Here is a 21,608-nt window from a genome sequence, read left to right as displayed (position 1 = left end):
TCCGCTGGGGCGACGCAGCCTTTTTGGGGGGGCTCCGCACCGGGAGGGGGGGAGCTTTTCGCCGCTTGGGCAGGGGAGCAGCGGGGCCAGCACCAGCGGCCCCCCCATCTCCCGCCATCCGGCCCAAGGCGTTGCCGAGACGGGAGCTCCCGGGCTGGCACCGATGAGCAGCAGGAGGCGGCCGGGGGCTCGGGCTCGCTTGGCGCGGGGCGTTTCCGGGCGCTCGAGGCTGCGCCCAGCCGAACCGCCCGGCCGGCGCCGACCCCGGCCCGGCGACGGGACCAAAGCGAGCGCTTCCCGCCCGAAAGAAATAAGGAAAAGCTGCGGCGCCGAGGCGCCAGGCCGGGGCGATGGGCTCGCGGTAGCAGCGGCCGCCGGCCCCGTCCCTGCGCGGCGGGGGGCGTCAGTGGCTGATTTTGCACGGATGCGCGTGCGTTTTAGGGAAAAGGTACAGCAGTTCTTCCTTTCTTCAATGAAATACGTTCAGCGTTCTTGGCCCCAGACCGTATCCTGGACTTTTAAATGATTAGATTTAGAAGAGGGAAGGAAGGATGTCTAATTGTTTAATTTCCACAATTATAAAAATATTTATAAGTAATTAGAACTGATGGCAGCAATTACACTGTGATTAAAGCTGGTCTACACTTCATCAACAGTCCTTCAGTTATGCGGGCTTATTTATTTATTTTCACCACCAAAAAATCCGTTTACGGTGGCATCGCTGCCAGTAATGAATCATACTTATTCACTGCCTGCAAAGGACTCATTCATGCTGCCGGTTGCGCGAGCGGAGTCGTCGGTAAAACGCGGCCGCTGCAATTCTGCAGGGGGAAACGCAGCTTCAGCCGCCAGGAAGTCCGAGCGGCTTCGAGCCACGAGCCGCGCGGCAGGGGCTCGGGCCGAGGAGCGGAGCCGCGCCGGGCCAAGCAGAGCCCTTTCACTGTCTTTTTTGTTTTTTGTTTTTTTTTTTTTTTTAAAAGGAGAGATTGTGCCCATTAATAAAAGTGGCAGGCAATGCGGAGGGGGATTTGTAAAGCTTTCTCTTCCTTGCGCCGACGCCCGCCGTCCTGCCCGCGGCCTCCGTCCAGGCTGCGATTTAGATGCCAGAAAGTAGCACGGGCTCTTTTTCTTTTTCCTTTTTTCCCCCGGTTTTGGTTCCAGTTCAGCAGAGCACTTGAGGATGTGGTTAATTTTCTACACAAACGCTCGGTCCCTCCGAGGAATTGAGGGCGGCTGCCGTCCCGGAGCGGGCTCCCCAGCCGCGGGCTTGCACCCTGCACAACAAATAACCCGCTTTGGAGGTGTCGCAGCCCGGCCGTTCCCCTCGCGCCCGCGGCAGGACGCGCAGCGGCGCGCGGGATTGCGTCGTCCCTAACGTTCACGGTCTCCACGGCCCAAAGCTGCATCTCGGGACGCCCCGAAGGGCCTGAGCGCCGGCGCGGGCAGTGCTCGGGGTTACGCGGACCCCGCCAGAAGGAACGGAAGTGGCACCTGCAGCTCTTGGCCTGCAAAAAGCTGCTCTGCAGGGTGCCGGGGACCCCAAATTGGGCTGGGTCCTTCGGAAACACCCAGGGCATGACCCAGCCCCGGTTGCACCAGGTGTTTCTTCGGTCGCCCCCGTCACTAACGGGGCTGCTCAGCCCCTCCTGGCAGCCGGCTCGAGACCAGGTGTGATGAGTTGCCCTGCTCCCGCCGCCCTCCGTCCCGCAGAGCCCGTTTGCTCCGGGCTGGGGAAAGCGGCGGTGCTTCCTGGCGTGCAGGAGGGAGCTGCAAGCTGCAGCCTGTAACTCCGCTGCCTCGGGGAACCGCGTGACCTGTTCCGCCCCGGCTGCAGATGGCTTGAGTTTGGAGGAACGGCCGGCTCGCGGCTCGGCGGAAACGCTGCGGCCGGAGGCGGCGATGCCGGCGCGGCCCGCTGGCTCCGCGGCAGCGGGTGCTGTAACGCCCGCTGCGTCCCGGGCCGGGGAAACGCAGCTCTGACGTTAAAGCAACGGGCTGCGGCTTCCAGTTATGCCCGTTAGTTATGTACGTCGTTCCTACGTGTTTAGAAGTGCTCACGTGCTGCTGGTAGCAGCCCGCGTGAGAGCGCGAGCAGAAGAAGGGGCAGGGAGATTTAAGTTTCGAATGCGTTGTTCGTGGGAGCCCATCGCTGCCTTGCGGCTCTCGCGACCCTCCTCGAGAAGCAGCGGGGCTGGAGCCTGGCCCTCGGGGGCAGACCGCGGCGGCAGCGAGGCCGGGGACCCGCGAGCTGCTTATCGTGGCTTGTGCAACCCGACAGCGGTCCAGCAGCTTGGAAAGGGAGCGAGCTTGGAGTGAGGGTGCGTCGTGGATAAGAGATGCAGCCGCGTCTTGGGGGACGGCAGGCAGCGGAAGAGCGGGGCTCGGGCTGGGTGGAGAGAGCTTACGCGCGGGAGAGGAGGGAGCAGAGCCGTTTCAGGCCGGTTTTTCGCACCAGTCCAGGTAGGGTTCACGGCACGCGTTCCTCTGCAACGTAATGCTGCCAGCGTTGGGGCAACGCGTGGAAACGTTCGACCTGTTTTTCCGTTTCTTTTTAAGGTCCATTGGAAAACTTGAGGTGCTAAAGGAGCTAGCTGTAACTTCACCTTTTTAGAAGGGGAGGGAAGAGAGGAGGGCGAAGCAGATCAGTGTCCATTTGTGACTCATTAGCTGTTACCTTTAGTATGCTTTTTTTTTTCTTCCCCCTCCCCATCTAATTTCTGCGTGTGGCGTTCCTCTGCGAGTTATTCTGTTGTGAAATAGGCCAAGAAATACATGGAGCGATGCAGAATGCCCTTCTGTTTAATCTGTATAAGCCTGATTGGTGCACAAAAATGTCCAGTTGGCAGCTAAGATAATCAGCCTACAGGCAGTTTAAATGCTCTTGTTACAGTACATTTTATTCATCAGTATTTAATAAGTAATGAATATGAAAAGCTTGGAGCGTGGTCTGTGCCCATACCATCTCCTGCTGTGTTCCTGTCAAACTAGATAAGTTAAGCCGGGTTGAATCGGGTTGACTTTTGGATGAATACCCACCAAGGAATATCTAGATGCCATAAGAAGTTGCGGTTATTTAGTAGAGGTACTCCGTTTTGCTTGACTTAGTACTGCATTGACATCCCAGTGCAAAAAGCAAGGGATTGCCCTGTGCGAGGGGAGGGGGCGCAGAGCTCGTCGCTCCGCGTGTGCACGCACAGGCGGTGGGGCGCAGAATCGCTCCCACCAGGACGGTGGTGGGTATGACACAGGGTTTTGCACAAGGAAGGGCCCCGGCCAGCTGAGCTTCAAGAGACAGGAGAGGGAAAGGGTTGCCTTGCGTCCTTCCGAAAGAGTGTCACTAAGTAGGCAACAACTCAGAGCAAGAGAACAGCTTGCAAAGGTTAAAAAACCCAAGTTTTGGGAGCCGGTGCTCTGGTAACCCCGCTGCGGTCTCAGACTGCTGCAGGCCAGCTGCTCCAACAGGCTTGCCCGAGACAGTTCTCTGCGTAGCGTGGGAATTAGTAGATGCCAGTATCACCTGTGAGGTTCTTGCAAGTAATAAAGCAGTACCAGGACAGACTTACTTTTAACGAGCAAAATAGTCAAGCATCGCAAATACCACCTCTGATCTGCTTCTGAAGTTTGGGGTGGTCTGTTCTGCGGAGAAAACTTCCCAGTGCTTTGGCAGTTTGTTTCTTTATTTGTAACTGATCTAGTAAACTTGTTGGGAGTTTAAAACTGATGTAAGAGGATAATCTGCTCGTATGAGCACAGCACCTGGGGCCAGCAGAATTATGCCCTAAGTATTTAACGCAGATGAAGAAAAAGATGCGGAAGCGAACAGATGGGGACAGCTCGGCAGCCTTGCCTTCTCCCTTTGCTCTCCCCTCCGTCCCTCCCCGTGACATACCCGCTTCTCCGCTGGAAGCGGCAGACAAGAAAGCCGTAAAGGCAGGCTCTGTAATTTTTCTGACTGCTGGACCGTAGGATTTTTTACTAAACCTACGTTTTGGAGACCTGCTCAAGAACCTAAGATTTCACTTTCCCCTGTCCTGTGAGGTGATCGTTAGCAGAGCTCCCACTGGCGGCGGCAATACAGAAAGCCCTGCGTGGACGGGTACCAAGGTTTTATCGGTCCTAGCATCCGTCCAGCTTTGCATAGTGCAGATTGCAAGATTCCAGACACAGAGTAATTGTTTTTGTTTGTCAAAAACGGGCAAAAACAAAGGGAAGTATAACTAATATGTTACATATTAATATCTGCTAGAAGTTACTCTTGCCAGTTGGAAGTCTTTAATCGTTATGATTCAAAAATAATTATATTTCATGATGGCACATAATTCCACTACAACTATCTCCCACCTTTCCCTGAACTGTTTATAGCTCCTTAATGTTTTCTGAGCAAACTACAGTGCACGGCTGTGGCTTGTTTGGTGTCACCACTGAGAACCAGGCTTTTTTCCACTAAAAGCCACATGGCAAACTTCATAATTTTCTTTATATTCTTTTTTTTACATTGAATTACTTTACTTTGCATGAGTGCTTTTTTACACTTTTCTGTATTCAGGAACCACTTAGATTATTAAAAAAACATAGGGCTTCGTGAATGATGGGGTTTGGCTACTGTTCACCAATAAGTGTAGGTTTCCAGAACTGCTAACTAAAAAGAAAAGGGACATCACAAAAAACAATGCTCTCACAACTTCTATTCCGTTTCCAATTTTATTTTTCTAAGTTTATTAGCAAGATTTTGCTCCATACTGTTTGATTTCAGTTCTTACACAAGTTCGGCAGGTCACTTCATTGTTAGGACTGTATGTTCCAGGATCACAAACCACTGCAAATAAAACACATTTACAGTATTTTTGTCACTTCCCTTTACCCCAGACAGGGACCATGACCATTGGATAATACTACATGCCTACAGAACACTGTAAATGAGATGTTCTTCAGAATGCCTTTCCTTCAATAACCCTACATCCAGAACTAGAACTAGGCGCTGCTAAGCAGATCTTTTAAAATAACAGAATATTTTCCAGCAGCAGTACCATTAAGGTAACGTTTTCTTATTTATCCTATAGCCTGAATACTGTCACTGACCAATGACCTGGAAGAAGGCACTTCACTGCTTCCATTTACTCTATTTGGAAATAGTTCTCTCTCCTAACTCACTAACAAATGTTTCAAAACTACTAGCTTGCTTTTGCATTTCTATCACTTTTTAATCTGCGATTTGAATGTCTTTCCAAAAGATGAAAGGAAATATGTTTCAAAGTGTTATTTAAAAAAGCTTCCTCTGAGGAAGCTGTGATCAGGGCTAACATCCAAAATTTAAATTAACGTATCTTATATTTACCACAGCAACTAGCGCAGTCATTGTGGGTGATATCGTTTTTCCCAAAACCTGGTCGACAGCTGTCAATGCGAATAACTTCAAAACTGTGGTCCACATAGTGTATTGTAGGAAGAGTTTGAAAGTCATGCTTCAAAGCATATGCCTGTTTATTAAAAAACTCTTCAATACGATCTCTTGCCTAAAATTTAGAAACATTGGAAGAAGAATAAAAAGATATTCTTAATCAAGAAAAAATAAAATCTCACTATCAGCAAGTACTTTATATTCCTGATCCCACATACACTGACCTGTCACCTTAACTGGAGTCTTCCCTTGGCTTCAGAGGGCCTAGAATCAGACCCAGTATGCAGTGTGATGACATATATACACATTAAGAAGCTAGAGATGATAGATTTTAGATATCAGCTGTAGCAGATTTATTTTTCAACTATATTCCATTTACCAAATCATAACTCAAATATTTAGGGGACTTGAAGTACAGTATACTAATATACTAATCTTATCTTAATCTTTCTTATGAAAGATTAATATGAAGTAAATATAAACAAGATTAAGTCTTTTCTTTTTGTCTTCAACAAAATTTGGATCAATCTGACTTTTAAAAACAATTTTCCATCTTGGATTGAATTACTAGAAAACCATGAACCATTATTTACAGTGCTATTAATTCAAAAAATATTGGGAGGAGTTGGATTATTATGAGTCAGCTCTGTAGATGCTAAAGTAGAGATTCATGTTTAATATGCAGAGAAGACAAAAGGCGGTTGACACAACCTCTTGAACTCTCATGTTTGTAGCATCTTCACAATCATAAGGAAGCTGGTTGCAAACTTCTTCCCATCCTGGTGCAAAAGGATTTACTATGGGGGAGAAAAAGATATGTTCATGTACGTATCTTGACGAATACATTACGCTGCATGTATCCATATGTATCTTCAAGGTTAATGTTGGAAAACATTGACAAATAAGTAATATTTATTATTGCTTTTAGCATGGTATGGTACTCATCTTACTGTAGCCTCTCAGTAATGCTTCTAATCTGTGTAGAATGGTAACTTTCTTACATCTGTCACTGTCCCTAGTCAAGACAGTGTTCACATTTTGAAACTTCTCTTAACTGGATGCATCTGAATTTGAAAATGGTTCTGGTGATTTCTATCCGTTTACTTAGTCACATCATTCCAGGAAGCGTCACTGAGGTTTACCAATAAAAATAATGGAGAAAAATATGAGAAGAAGACAGGGAGACAACAGAATTAAATTCTCACATAGTACCCTCAGATTATAGAAAGGACTAAAGTCTTATCTGAACTTTAAAGCTTTTGGTCTTTGATTTGTGCTGAACGTTCATTCACTTTGATGTAAAATGGCCACAAAACCGTTCCATAACCCACTGGGATGGGTTCCTCTTGGCACATGATGAGAATATAGGCAGAAGAAAATGTGGTTGAAGTACTCATGAACAATTTCCTTTCCCCAGTGACACAACATCTCTAACTTAGGGCAGCCATCAGAGTTGATTTAACCTGTTTTGCAAGGCAATACAGCCTCATCGGTATTAACATAAGGGAACTGTGAAGCTCTTGTTTTTAATCTCTGTGCAATTTCCTAGAATCAAGCAAAACCACAGAGGTCACAGACTTATATTCATTTTTCGTTATTTGATTTTTTTAACGACTCTTTTCCTTTTACAATTGCATTAATGAAGAATCAAGACACATTATCCATTGCCTCCTTTCAACAATTCTTTCAAACTATACACCTTACACCTTAGTAACTAATGCTACTTTTTAAGAAGTACACTATTACAAACTCAACATATAAACTGCATTTTAGCTCCATCTGTGGGCTACTAAGAAAAAATACAGGGAGTCCAAAAGAAAGCGGGGAAACAACTTTGGAAGGTACACTTGACGAATATAATTTCAGATGTTGTTTATACTACTCCTTGGTTGCTTTTAAAATAAAAGAATTCCTCCCAAACACTGAAATCTCTTACCTTGAAAAGTAACAAATAGCTCATACAGGAGGCTGTGCTTTGGTTTCTTGACAGAATGGCATTTATAGGATGGATCTATGACATGGCATGCCAGATCAGAGATTATATTGTCCAAGATTATCTTCAGTTCCTCAAAGAACTTGTCATTAGCTACTAGCTTGCATTCCTTTGTAGTAAAGCGAACAGTTATCTTGTATGCATAGTCGGGTTCCCTGTATGCTTAAAAAAATGATTTGTGAATGAGTACAGCAATGTAATTACAGATTTTTATCTTACACAGTACCTTATCTATATCAATGCACTTTATTTCTTAAATATGAACTTTTATTTAGAAGTAAACAAGTAAATAAAGTTTACTCATTAACCATAACAGAAAAAAAACCTATCTTTTAGCTGACTCATATAGTAAGAGACATTTAGTTGGAAATATACAGGAAACCTATGTGCTTAGGTTGTGAGGCTCTGCTCCCAAATATTAAAAGAGAAAAATGGTAAAACTAAAATAAATGCAGAACTAGCAAGGCCATTTTAGAATCTATAAACTTATGTTACTAAAATGCATGGGAATTATGAAAAAATATCCTATGCAATTGCAGTTTGGGAGTGAATGCTTTAAAAATGATTGAAAAAAGGGAATGCGTTTTCTCTTTTAATCATTTCTTGGAAGTGTTATTTGGTGGGTAGAGAAGTGATACTCATGAACCGTTGTTACAAATGGTGGAAGAAGTGTACAGCTAAGTGTACAGCTCGAACAATTGGGTCAGAAGGCTTGCTCTGCATGAGCATATGTTCTCAGTTTGGTCCTTTCTCTAGAAGGAGACTGTGCTCAGACCCGAGTTTCCTTTTCTGATCGCGGGTGTCACTGGAGTTATTGTAGTTCACCTTGTTCTTGTCAAGGGTAGAGATTACTTCGTTCTTCAGGTCACCATGCGTTCTTGGTAGCTGTTATTTAAGCTTTTTCCAAAATTGGGAAGGTATTTGACAGACTATTTTTACTCTGGGATAAAACGTTAACTAATTCTGTTTGTCAAACCTTGACATAAACACACGCTTCATAAAACCACCAAATTACAAAAGCTACGTGTATTAGCTCACTAGTAAACTGGTGATCTTACCATATACCATAAATTTGTATGCCTCAAACATTTCTCTCTCGTCCTGTGTATCGGTTTCAAGGATTTTGTGAGAAAGAGTGCAAGTGTAGGCTCCAGACATAGACTCCTTAAAACCTATCACCATCAGCTTTCCTGTTTCTGTAAGATTCACATATATTTGCCCTAGAACCGAAACAGGAAATACCTGATTACTGGAAATATTTGGTTTTTGATGCTGTACTCTTTTAGAACACTTAAAGATAACTTGCTCTTGTACATAATGATATACTGATTCATGTTGGTCTGAAACAGCCTATAGTTGAGGAACTTTAGGACTTATTGCAAGTTTCCTTTTATCTCAAGCATTTGAAAATTTAGAGGGAGAAAGGAAACATAGTCTAAATGTCAGAGCTTGTGGAAAAAATTGACAAAGGACTACATGACTATTTGGACCCACCAGATGGGTTGATGCAGGACAGCATCAACAGAAACAAAGGAAAATATGTGACTGCGTATACAGAAATCTATTTAGCCATTTGTGGTTGGCTTTTTCCCCCCTTGTAAATAGTGGAGAAGTAGTTTGTTTTCTGTCTCAGCATGTTTTCCTAGTTCCCATCCCCTCCCCCCAGGAGGTAGAGGCTGTTTCTAAGCATGTGACAGAGTACTGTAAAAACTCATAGGACTGACTGGAAAAAATGGCTAAGGTAGGAGGAGTGAAAATAAGTTGTAGTCAGGACAAAGTAACTAACCTTCTAAATTTTTTCCATCTGGACCAATCCACAAATAGTTGGGATCTATTACCTCTTCTTGAGAAAGGGCTAAATCCATACATACTAGAAATGGGCTATTTGTAAACATTTTAACGTACACATTAACTGCAATACAAGAGAACAAGGTAAATGAGCTGACATGAAATTTAATGAAAGTTTTTTAATGAAATTAACAAAATACCTCTTTCAAATATGTGTTTAATTTTATACTTTTCAAGTCCCAGCATGGAAAATGAATTTAGCATTATATTGATCTTTGATCTGTATTTGCTATTACTACTCTTAAGGAACTGTCCACAATGTGGCTGGTGCTGACTATATGTCGAACACTTAGTCCCACACAGACCAAGTTTCAAGGTCACATATAGCAGACTTTAAGTCTGCAGTTGAGCTGCTGACTGGACAGCCCTCCTTCTGATATTAAATGCTCACAAGTGCTTGGAGTAGCACCACAGGAGAAATGTATTTCTAAATCCACAACCCCAATCATTGTATACCATCCGAATCATATTCTGGAGTCTCCAGCACCACAACTAGGTTGTATTAAAAGTTGCCATTATGATGGCACTACTTATAAATAGCATAAGTTGCCAACTGCTACTTCAGATTTGTTATTCTTGAAAAATATATTAACAATTTAGGATTCAATATTTCTGTCATGAGGTATTTAATGTCACATCCAAAACTCAATTTGCTCACCTCAATCTATTCATATAACTTTAACAGGCAGATGAAACATGATAGGAAACTTCTTGTGGAACAAAAAGGTTATATTAATTCAGTTGGAAGAAAATAAAGAACTGCAATAAAATAGGAAAATTATATATTTTCCCACTTCATCTGAGATACGCTTTCTCTAGCTGTTCACATATACCTACTTGTACATAATTATGACTGAAAAGGTCTGGTATAACAGATTTCATATCACTTCCACCTGTAGTATTGCTTATATGCGTTACCACTGTACATAAATTCCATTTAAAAAGTCTAGTAAGACTGAAATACACAAAGCAAATTTACCTTCTCGTCTGATGTTGCCATAAATATGATTCTTTTTAAATATATCAACGGAATATTCTTTCTCAATTACAGCTCTCTCTGTAGAGAAAAGGACTTACGAAGTTATTAAGAGAAGTCTAAGCACCTAATTGTTAGCCCTCCTATTTTGTTCTAGGGAGTTTCCTCCTCCTGTCTTGCGCTCCTTCCCCTTTTCTTAAAAACAGGGCTCCCGCGTGTTGCTGAATTATCAGTTTTAGCTGCTTCAGTGCCAGGGTTGCAAACCTATCCTGAATCTAGGGGGTTCCAAATTAGCTGAGCCTTTCTCCTCCCCTCAAAAAGGGGGGAAAGGAGAGAGGAAAAAAAAAAAAAGGTTCCAAAATGTAACTAGAAAGCCAGGGGTTTTCACGCGGACTGCTGAGGAGATCCTTGAGGAAGCCACCGCTCGGCTGGCGGCGGGAGCCCCACAGAGGAGCGCTGAGGAGAACAACGTCCCCCCCCTGCGCGGGGGCTGCTCGGAAAGCCCCCCCCCCTCTTCACAGCGGTCCTTCCCGCTTTACCTTGAGCCAAAGCAGGCGCTACCACCGCCGCCAGCCCTAGGAGGCCCCAGGCGGGGAAGCGCAGCGGCTCGGGCATGGCGAGAGGGCCGGGCAGCAGCCGCGCCGAGCGCCAACGGCCGCCGCCGCCGCCGCGCGACGCCAACCGCCCTTCCCGCCTCGCCCGGCGCCGCGCGCGCGAGGCGGCGGGGCGGGGCGGGAGGGGAGAAGGGGGGGGTGCGCGCGCGCGCGCTAACGGCCCTTCCCGCCCTTTCCGCGCGCCCTCCGCCTTCCCGCCCTTTCCTGACAGGGCGCCGCCGCCCTCCTCGGGCGCGCGCAGCCGGCGGCGGTTTTTGGCCCGAGCCCTTCTGGTAGGGAACCAAAACGCCTCAGGGGTCCCCGGCTCGCTCCGACGCTGCTTTCCTTTTCCACGCACTCCCCCCCTTCCCCACCCACACCCTCTCCCCGCCCTTGTTTGTGTGGTGGTGGTGTTTTTTTCCTTTTCCTTTTTTTTTTTTTTTTTTGCCCTTCGCACCCCGCAGGCCTCCAGGGTGCTCGGCTAGCGAAGGGTGTTCCCGCTTTGTGGGTGCCAGCCGCCCTCCTGGGGGGTCCCGTGCGGCTGCACCCCGTGGTAGGAAAACTTCCACGCCGCTCTTCCAGAGCGCGCGGTGAGATCTATTTTTGTGTGCCAGCGCTCAGAAGTGCTGTTTCCTTTCCTAGCCCACGCAGCTGGAAACTATGGGGAGGGGGGGAAATAGGTGGAGGTATTGGCTGTGGCCTGCATCTCCGCTCCACACACACAGAAACTGCCCTGTAACCACAGTGACGTCCTGGCTGGTGTCTCCACACTGCGAATACTGCTAACTTTGACAAGGTAACTGCAAGCTTTGCACACCAGCATATTCTTAAAAGTGGTGGTTTCTGGAGCAGGTCGTTACGGGAGATCTACTTGCAGCTTAAAAACAAAAAACATTCCTACCGCTCGTTGTGAAAAAAGACTGAAAATAAGACCTGGGCATATCCTGTTGGCTCAAAAACAGAGCAGAATGCCGCACTTATTCAAGTACTTTGTGGTTTCTAAGCCAGTTGCATGCTTTAGAAGACTTGCTTACAACTTCTGAACTCCTAAAAGCAGAAATATGCTTCTAGAAATTGTGTTGCAATAGCATATAGAAAACATACCTGAAGACGGTGTTAAGGGTACTTATATTTGACCATAGTGGAAATTGTGAGATGCTCAAGATGAGAAATTGTGGCCAAGCCTTTGGTAGTTAGCTAAGTCATATTTATGTTACAGCTTCGGAGCATGCCAGCGCCCAAAAAAGATTAACAGTATTTGCATTAGCAAATACGGAATCAGCCAATGAGGGAATTATAGTTATTTTTATAAATAGCGGTAAAAGTTATAATTCAATGCTTCCATGTAAAAGTTATGAAACAAAGTTATGAATTCAAGTTGTGGATTTTCTTTAAGGGGTACAAACAAATAAGTATGAAAAAGATCTCAAACACATTACATTATTGAAGGAAAATACTCAGATAGAAGATAGCTTTACTTAAGCCTATTGATATTTTAAACTAGTCACCCTCTCACTTTATATCTTTCAGACCTCCTTGCCCTATTGAATGCGTGCGCTGCCTCGTTATTTCACTTCTCTCTCGTTGTAGGGGAGCAGTATCCCCCACCTTGAGCTTCATTAGACCAAGATACTATGTCTCAACCGGCTGGCTAAAGTATAAGAAATATGTCAGAGTTCTTATTTTTAATACCCTTGAGTTGTTGAATACTTTGCAATTAGTCCAGCATTCCCCTGTGTTGAATGTTTTCAATTTTACTCAAAGTTAACATTTTACACTTATGCCCTGTAGGCAAAATGATTCAGTTCTTAACGTGTCTGCTATAAACTAGTCATATCTCAGTCTGAACGGTCTCTGTTCCAAAGGATGTTTATACCCTACTGTAATTTAACTGTCCTACACAGCCCTTCATTATCCAACTTGCTACTTATTGTAAAATAATATCTTTACTATGAAGCTTTGTCTGCAGTTTTGGGTTTCTACATAATTAGGCTCCAGGTCTGTGGTGTTAGTCAAATGACTCATTCCTTTCAAAGTGTATGATATTTCTAAGTTACCGGCTATTAAATTGTTGCTATAGATTTGTGAACCTCAGACAAAAAGTGGCTAGCTTAAAGAATGTGTGTGTGGGTACCAGGTATTTTTGCCAGTGGCTAGAAGCCCTATCAGTTGAAAATTATAGAAGAGGAAAAAATCTATGGTGAACTCGTTGATCATGGTGTGACTAGAGGTTTGATCATGAAAAAGGCAAATATGTTACCTTAGGTATTATGCAGCGACATTTCCAGTAGTGCAGGGTCATATGAATGACAGTGTACAAGGCTCTGGAGAGGCGTTATCTGGAATGTAAAGCACAAACTTTGTCTCTAAATTGAATGATCTAAAGCAGGGACAATGCAAAGGAGGGCTGCTATGAATGCAGTACCAATTTTGATAGGCTAAGCAACCCATGCTCTTTTGATTTCTGCCTCTGAAGTAAAAGCAGAGAGAAGATATGATCAATTCTCTATTTCTGTGGTGGTAAATATGTGAGGGAAAATAACCATTTAAATTAGAGGACAAATCTGGCTATAAGAATCATGTCTCCACGTTGTCTAGTTATCACCCACCAGAGCTATGGTAATGGGCATTCACACCATTCAGTTTCATATCTTCCAAATGATCAGCTAAGATCACTATTTAATTACCCATTTCATTAACATCTAGATTTTGCAGCTGCATGAGTATTCTTACTGATTTCTGTAGGACACCTTTGTGGGAATGTATGTGTTCAAGGAACAATATGCATTAAATCTCTTTCGATCTCCTTACCCCAAAACATTCATTTCTCAGTTTAAAAACTATAAATGAGTTGCAAGTAAAAAAAAAAAAAAAAAAAAAACACCAACCCCCAAACTCGATATAAAGAAACAAGTAGAAAACTGTAATAAACAGATGCAGAAATAACTCCAGGGGTCCAGAAGTACACCTGACTAAAGTCATAATGAAAACCATCAGTGAGCCTTTCATATAAAGTATTTGGGGTTTGATTTTTTTTTTTTCTTTCTCTCCTCTCTGTTGTCTCTTTGGCTCATCAGAGTCTGAAGCTCCAGGCACAAAATATATGTTGATGTCAAAGCATGCCAGGTACTGACTGTTCTGTACTGATGTTCTCTGCTGATTTGTGCTGATTTGGTATCTAGGCCAACTAGAATCTTGTTAGGCCTTTTCTTGGTAAATATCTCTGGGCTTTGGTTTAAAAAAAAAAAAAAAAAGGCACTACTATTTCTTAGCTACCATATAAATTAAAGACTACGTTGGTCTGGTACACCTCAAATTTCCTAGGGCAGTCTGAGCTTCCTTTCAGACTTTTATATTAGGTATGCAAAAATGATCATTTAACAAGCTCCAAAATATAATCTCATTTTAATGTACAGTCCAAAGAGTGTCATTTATGAAAGAATAATGCAAAGAAAGCATTTGTGTAACAGTTGTGAGACCGCATTAGCATGTCTACATGATGTGTAAACAGAATTAGGACAAATTACACACAAAGGAAACTAAGAATATAGAAAAGAAATTGTTCTTTCATGTGCGTTGGCATCATAGCATGCTACTGCCACACAAATTCAAATAAAGTATTAAACTACTGTGCTCTATGTTGTATTAAAAAAAAAATCAGAAATCTGCCAATACAAAATAGTTGTGTGTCACTCTGTTAAACTCTTTATGTGGCTAGCTATTGTCCTTTGCTAAGTCAACACATATGGCTTTCAAGCAGTATTTTGGGTGTTAACACTTGTTACAGACTTTAAAGATGAAAAACTCCCTAGAATGCTAAGCAGTTCTTTTGACTGGACTTTCGCAATGCGTTATGGATCCATTTATGTCACTGGCAACCCCTTCACCGGAGGGGTTGTTAAATGGCTTCCCACATAAGAGTGCTCAGGGACACTGGAGGAAGTGGAGGATGCTCTTTTTGTTTGTTACATATGCAAGTGGAGATATGTGTTGGAGACAACTCTTCACCTGGGACATGCATCTGGGAATCTATGGGATCCTGACCTTGGCAATGAACGTGAGAGCATGTCTGAACCTCACGGGGGAATCCTTGTGAGGCAGTCTGGGCAGCCCTTTAAAGAACTGCTGTTTGATTTCCACTCCTGTGGCACTGAAGGAACCTCAAAGCCGCAACAAATAGGACACACTTGGCAGTGCTGAGACACAGAACAAGCCTGAGACTGTGTATTTTTGGTTCTTTGTAGAAGCCTCAGTGTGTCACAGCTCTGAGAGTCTGGATACTCAAAACTGTCTCTGTCTCTCTCTCATGCAGCCCCTAGAGAAGTGTCACGCTCATGTTTCATGATTTCTCCCTGTGCAATCTACCTCGGTCTATTCCTGCCTGTGCCTGTTCAGGGACCTATTACGAGGTCTACGAGGGCACGTCATGAATCCATCTCCAGTGATGGGAAAGATCTTACCCATGAAGCTTGTTGGAAAGCCTGCTCTTTGGAAAAACATCCCAATGCGTGGTGTGTTGTTCTTGTGTGTGTGTGTGTGGGGGGGGGGGGGTGTTTCGCTTGTTTGTTTTGTTTGGCCCTTCAGTGTTTTGTGCAAGAATAGGGATATGCCCTGCTCTCCCTCCTCGCCATTCACCTTCTGCCTGCACTGTTTTTCAGCGCTGTGCACTGATACCAACCCAGGATTTCTGCTGGAGGAGTCTTGGCTACAGGTAAGGTGCGCAGGTGCTAGAGGGGAACGCAGCGCCTCGACTGGTGTAAATCTCATGCCCTGAAGGTGCTTTTCAACATCTTAGGAAGTAGCTGGGCTTTCCTCACCCCGCAAAAACGCACGTTTCGCCCTCCCCCACCCGCTCCCCCACCGCTTTCCCTCCCAGCGAGCCACGCAGCCCGTGCGTGTGTGCGAGGCGAAGCGCTGCTGGCCGAGCCCACCGAAAAGCGCCCGCTCAGCCATGGCCAGCTCCGCCGAGGAAGGTCTCCTGCCGGCGGCGGCGGCGCCGCTCTCCGCCGCCCGGCGCCGCTCTCCGCCCGCCGAGCGCCGGCGCTGCGCCGGGCCGGATGTCACGGTGCCCGCGGCGGGCGGGAGGCGAGGCCGGGGAGCTCCCGCCGCCCGCGCTGACAGTCCCCGAGCCCGGGCGGGCACGTGGAGCCGGGAGCCGCGGCCGGAGCATGGAAGGTGAGAAACGACCCCGCTCCTTCCCCGAGGGGAAGGAGCTGCCGCTTGCGGAGCCCCCACTCCTCCCCGCTGACCCTCTCCGGTGCGCTTGTAGCGTGTGCCCCGTGCTCGACCTCGCGTTTAGTCCCAAACTGCTCCTTCTTCAACGCTTTCTGCAAACAGATTGCAGCCTCTGGAGGAGAAATCTAATCGCGTGTTGCAATTAAACAGGAAACGAACGAGGCTTTTTTTTTTTTTTTTCCTTCTGTGTTTAATTTCAGAAACATCACAACATGTATGATGAAGTTGGGTTTAGAGCCTGCTTTATCTACTGTTCGTATTCTAGATTTTAACGAATTAAAGGGCGTGTTGGTTTCTTTTGCTTGTAGAAAGTGCATGCAACTTTCAAAGCTAGTAGGAAACACATTGCAAGTTAATCTTGGGGTACAGCAGAATTAGCTTTTGAAGAAAGGTGAAATTACTGTAACTTTTAGCATGCCTGGTAAAAAGCTTTGCAGAATGGCACTCATTTATTATTTCAGAGGTGGATATTCTTACTGTACTATTTTAAATCATTTTAAAGGCTCGTGTTTAGATTCTGCCTTGTCTCACTAACTTGAAAAGTTTATTTTAAGCTAGATTCAATTGTCTATTTTAAAGTAATGTAATCTCTTTGCTAAAGATTTAAAAATGTTTGTTTCTATAAAAGTAATTATTTAAATACAATCTGATTCAATTCAGAGTATCACAGCTTGAGAGCTGTAAAGAATGTTCTGAAAGAATGGGTCTGGAAGCAGTCTGGCATTTAAAAATGCAATTAAATTTTCTTAGTCGATCAAGTTGGGACCAATGTACATCTTTTGTGGCAGATGAAAGCTCTTTAGGTGTGTCAGTAACTTTAATCTCTGAGAAAATGAGCATGTTTCTGCCATTATAACTGTAATTATTAAAAGAAAATCACCTTTTTGTCTTCCTATTTCTTGTGCACTTAAAAGTTAATGTGGAAATTATCCTTTAAATTTTAGTGCTGCATATGGGGTTTATAAAGTGCAGTTAATGAGTCTGAAGTGTAATAAAGCTGGTTATGTTTGGGGGTGAAGTTAATGTAAAAGGTGATGTTATACTGTAACATCTCTGGATACAGTAACTACTATATGTCCCTGTTTTCATAGGTCTTCGATAAAATTGTAGTTCTACTGAAATAAAGGGGAAATTTCTCATTGAGAAAAAGGAGCAAGATTTCTTTCCTTGATTTTTTTTTTCACTGTGTTTAGCGTGAGAAGTCTCAGGTTACTGATTGGATAATGGGTACTTGCAAGAGTAGGTGTTTCAGAACTGGGTCCAGTAAGCCAGAATGTGCAATCTTTACTTAATCCCATCATCCCATCTCTGCATGACTAGTTTATTTTGCTAAAGATCCCAGTAATCATTTCCACCTTTTATACTGCCATGAATATGTTGAATTACTAAAAGATATTCCACTTTTTTTTTTTTGGGGGGGGGGGGAGAGATCATTTCCTACAACATAAACTAGAATAGATTATGCTGTTTTGTTACAGTGAAAATCAAAATGTTACCCTTAGTTACATATTACTGATCAGCATTTCTTCCTCAAATGGTACGTGCCCTTAAAATGCCTATACTATGTTAAACAATATGTGGTGCATAAGAGTAGTGGAGTATTAGAGACTCTATTATTAAAAGCACAAAGTGTTTATTTCTGAGAAATATGTTGGCTGAAAGAACATCTGAATATTGCTATAGTCGGAATTTTCAAGCCTTTTTCAAAATGCATCTTGCATTTCAGAACAAGCTAGAATGAAAAAAGTAGGAAGCAGTCATTTTTGCCTGCTTTTTTAATATGAAACTTGAAATATTTCAATCATTAAAAGGAAACTGAATAGCAATAGAAACAAGAATGCTTTCAAATAAAATAATGAAAACTAATAACAGTTCTCTGAGATTATGAGAAAAATATTATTAGGAACAATGATATAATCTGAAAGGTAAAATAAATACCTATTTCATCAAAGATGAAGCAGAGCTAGATACTTTCTTCAGAAAGCCATTGAGACTGTAAATGCTGAAGAAGGCCACTGAGTCAGAAAGTTAGATAGCCTTTCTCTTCTTAAGAGTATAACATAGTTTGAAGGTGAAAAATGTGCCGAGGCAAAAGAGGTTGGCCACTGCACATAGCAAAGACATTGGTTCTGCTGTGCGGATTTAGGGATAAGGCTGTGGGAGTCTGACTGTAGGGCAGAGGCCCAGATCGTTGTATTTTTATTTTGGCTTAAGACCATGCGAAGACAAGGAAACTAGCTTATTTGCTCTATGTGCAGTGATAGCAGGGCTAATTGTGAATGGAATTGGAAAAGATTGGACCTTTGGAATGCTGTTGGATCGAAAAAATAGAGCTGGTGATACAATGGCAATGTTCTGATTTTTGCTTTGGAGGCAAACAGGTAGGACCATAATAATTCAAGTTTTACCTCCTGCTTCACTGCTTTCTGCTGTATTGATATTAGAAGGATATTAGTGGTATAGTTTATTTGGAAAAATGACGGATTTTTTTGGTTAAAATGCAGTTAGATAGTTTTATTGCTTCTATTTAACTGGTCAAATGCCAGAATAAAACATGAGTACAATTATGTATTAAAATGCCATAACAGTTCTTTAATAAGCTATTTGAATATTTTTGCTCACTTTGGCTATTGGTGTAGAACACAGGATGGTTAAGGATAGGTTTCAAAGCATATGAATTTTACTTCTGCTTTGTAAATCACCATTGTGCGTCAGCTGCAACATACACATGAGACAAGTAGATTTTTTCCATGCACCCTAGGCAGTGGATATCTTTGAAGTTTGGGAAGACTAACGTATTATGTAAGTGATTTCCCTGTTTGTGATTTTCTGAACGTTAGGTAGAAATACGGTCTTATTATTTGTATAGAATTGGGGATGGAAGCTTCCCAGACCTTCTCCTCCTAGCTCATTTACGTGACACAGAGAAGGTTTTGGCTTAAAATACTTTACTAAGAAAAGAGACCTGAGGTTAAATACTGAGAGACCACTAAGGCTGTAAGAAGCTTCTTTGAAAGAAGGCTAAAGAAACCAGGTACAGACGAGTGGATAATATGTGTTTAAGAGTGATATGAAGACTGGGATATTTGTCAATGGGGAAATGTTATACATTATGTCATTATTCTTGTCTTTTTAGAAGGATTGTAGTGCCCGGAAGCCCATTATGGATAGGAATTTGTAATGCTCAACCAAATAGAAATAAATACTCAGGGACAAGCTCCACATTGGATAGATCTGTGTCTGAGAACTGGCTAAACAAATCCTGTTATGGCATTGCGTGGTTAATGCAGTACCGTTTTATAGCAGTTATGCTGCAGTTATAGTTCAAAGAGGTGCTCATGAAAGAACAGTTTACTAACTAGTAGTGGTGTTGCTTTGAGTCCTGAAATACCCTACCTTGTGCTAATACAATTTACTGAATAAGCTATAGCAATGTATGCATGTGTAATGGAATAACTACACGCCGTGGAGAGGTTCTGGTTTAAATGCCATGGTTTCTAAAACAACGTATTGATACAGAAATAGGTGCAGTTTTATCTTAACTTAAAACAGCCTCTGCGGGACTTTAATTTTTCTTTTCAAGATCTCCTGATAACCCTTGGAAGCCCAGAATTGTGATAGAATTATGAAACCACACCTGCACGCATGTGGAATGCATCCTTTTTGCTAAGTCCTGGAGCTTTGACCAGTTAACAGTCCTCTGTCAGTCAGATGGGGCTCCTACATAAAACTTCTGCATGCAATTAAAATGGAATTCAAGTATTTCAGAATAATGAATATTGGATTCTCTTGCTGAAAGATTAATCATTTGCATAATTACAAAGATTTGTGCGATTTAAGTATCTATGTATTGATGTAAAATAAAATCAGTACTAAGGAGATTTTTGCTCATTTACCATATACTGACTGGTGTTTTCCCATCAGTATTTGTAGTATAAATTGGTCCATTTGCCTCGTTGTACCTCATTTTTCACATAAAATGAAACAGTATGATAGTATTTATTTAGTATGATGAAATGAAACAAAGACAAAGTAAAAGCCACAACCGTGGAGTTCTTTGTTTTTTTTTTTTTTTAAATACAGACTTGGTAAATATTTGAACATTTTTGTTATTTAACTCCACAACTCTGTTTATGACACAAGTTAATGTGACATGCTTAGTTCTAATAAAAGAGACATAATGAAAAACTTCTCATTCATGCTAAATGTGCATGAAAGGATAGGAACTCTGATTTAATTTTAGGATACATTTCCTAAGTGCTAATGATAGCTTAACGGCTCCTCTGCAGTCAGGAGTTATACTCTGAAGAGTTTAGACAACTGCTGAATGGTTTGAATCATTAATAAGCCCATCCTTAAATTCTTTTTTTTTTTTTCTTGCTGCTCTTTGCTAATAGCTAGTTAAGAGTAATGAGAACTACATACATAATATAACTCTTAGCCCCGTTATTGAAAAATAGAAGATGAATACTTGCATTTTGGAGACTACAGAAGCAGACATTTAAAAAACCTTTGTTGGACAGATGTGTTGCTTTTTTCTTTTCTGAGCTTGCTTTTATTTTGTTGGATCAGCCTAAGTTCTAGTCATGCAGAATTTTTTGGGTAGCCTCATCTGATATTAGGCTTTTTTACTTTATAGTTAATAGAGCTTTATATTTTGATGTTGCAGAGACCTCAAAAATGTTCCATATGCAGTGGTGGTAAAGATAGATAATTATGGGGTAAATGTCACTAGTGGTTAACACCCCATGGCCGCTGTATGTGTATTTCTGTTATGTAACTGTCAGGAATGTGTTTGAGTCCTGGAGCTATAATTTATGTACAAAGATGATAACAGATTTTCTGATATGTTAAATAAAAAAAGAGGGGGAGAGAAAGGAGGAAGGAAGCAGGTAGCTGTGACACCGTTAAGAAAATTTACCCTGCTCTCAATGAAATCTCATGACAGCAAGGCGTCAAGTAAAGGCTTATCTGGACAGGCCAGATCTGTACCTCCATTAGACTCAACAACATAAATTTAGGCAGTGGAGTGGGAGATGTAAATGTCTACAGCTTATGTTGACTTAAAAGAGGTCTACAGAGCGCTCAGCGCTTTTGGAAACAAGGCCACATATGTAGTCCGCTACAGATTTTTAAATTCTTGCTATATGATCTCTATCACAATTTCTAAATTGGAATTAGATTTGCATTCCCCTTAAGATCAGGTACCCTTAGTAAAGATAATAGTCTTTCCTTTTTATTTAAAAAGGAATTTAGAAATATCTTATGCTTTATGCTCTACAGAAATTCACCTCATATAGATTTATTATCACTATATTGTGCTTACAGGGTGGAAGATGAGGTATTAAATAGACAGTGTAAGTTATTTTGTTCAACAATTTTCAGAAGTTATAATACTGGTTCCTTTTCTGCATATATGACAATGCTCAAGGTATAACGAAGTTGTACAATTAATAGTAACAATTATTTAGTAGGTATTTCTTTTAGAATTGTGCTCTTTCAGTTGTGCGTGATGTCAGGAAAACAGGAATATATTAGATTAGAATGCTGTTATATTATGAATGG

General features: G+C 42.7%; 2 protein-coding genes across 9 annotated transcripts in view; one reads left to right on the top strand and one right to left on the bottom strand.

Annotated features, from left to right (window-relative positions):
* Nucleotides 1-4,694: 4,694 nt before the first annotated feature.
* Nucleotides 4,695-10,914, bottom strand: ZPBP2 (zona pellucida binding protein 2). Of its 3 annotated transcripts, XM_068919297.1 has the most exons (8): nt 10,755-10,914; nt 10,219-10,296; nt 9,178-9,303; nt 8,450-8,611; nt 7,335-7,553; nt 6,110-6,195; nt 5,336-5,513; nt 4,695-4,816 (listed from the first exon to the last, which is right to left on the bottom strand). In XM_068919297.1, the coding sequence occupies exons 1-8, from the start codon at nt 10,828-10,830 to the stop codon at nt 4,719-4,721; spliced, it is 1,023 nt and encodes a 340-aa protein (XP_068775398.1). In that variant the 5' UTR covers nt 10,831-10,914; the 3' UTR covers nt 4,695-4,718. The 3 variants fall into 3 exon arrangements, with proteins under 3 accessions (XP_068775398.1, XP_068775400.1, XP_068775399.1); XM_068919299.1 differs by lacking the exon at nt 8,450-8,611; XM_068919298.1 differs by lacking the exon at nt 10,219-10,296.
* A 4,204-nt stretch (nt 10,915-15,118) lies between these two features.
* IKZF3 (IKAROS family zinc finger 3) overlaps nt 15,119-21,608 on the top strand; it is a 40,440-nt gene continuing 33,950 nt past the window's right edge. For 2 of the 6 annotated variants that reach the window (XM_068919176.1, XM_068919175.1), the window contains exon 1: nt 18,722-18,845. In XM_068919176.1, the coding sequence (XP_068775277.1) occupies nt 18,794-18,845 (52 nt within the window). In that variant the 5' untranslated portion in view covers nt 18,722-18,793. Of the gene's footprint in view, nt 15,320-15,466; nt 15,520-15,878; nt 15,984-18,210; nt 18,425-18,721; nt 18,846-21,608 lie in introns of those variants that run through there. The other 4 variants (XM_068919173.1, XM_068919177.1, XM_068919172.1 and 1 more) reach the window with 4 other exon arrangements.

The sequence above is a fragment of the Struthio camelus genome, chromosome 25, assembly GCF_040807025.1.
Source record: "Struthio camelus isolate bStrCam1 chromosome 25, bStrCam1.hap1, whole genome shotgun sequence".
In the NCBI taxonomy this organism is placed as follows: domain Eukaryota; kingdom Metazoa; phylum Chordata; class Aves; order Struthioniformes; family Struthionidae; genus Struthio; species Struthio camelus.
This window is presented reverse-complemented; position numbering and strand designations above follow the sequence as displayed.

What these genes read in the sequence shown, in the direction of transcription:
- ZPBP2 (XM_068919297.1), bottom strand. Translation starts at nt 10,830, where the DNA reads ATGCCCGAGCCGCTGCGCTTCCCCGCCTGGGGCCTCCTAGGGCTGGCG. An exon ending in AGCGCCTGCTTTGGCTCAAG is followed by an intron (nt 10,297 to 10,754) that starts GTAAAGCGGGAA and finishes TTTTCTCTACAG; the next exon opens with AGAGAGCTGTAATTGAGAAA. An exon ending in AGATGGAAAAAATTTAGAAG is followed by an intron (nt 8,612 to 9,177) that starts GTTAGTTACTTT and finishes TTTCGGTTCTAG; the next exon opens with GGCAAATATATGTGAATCTT.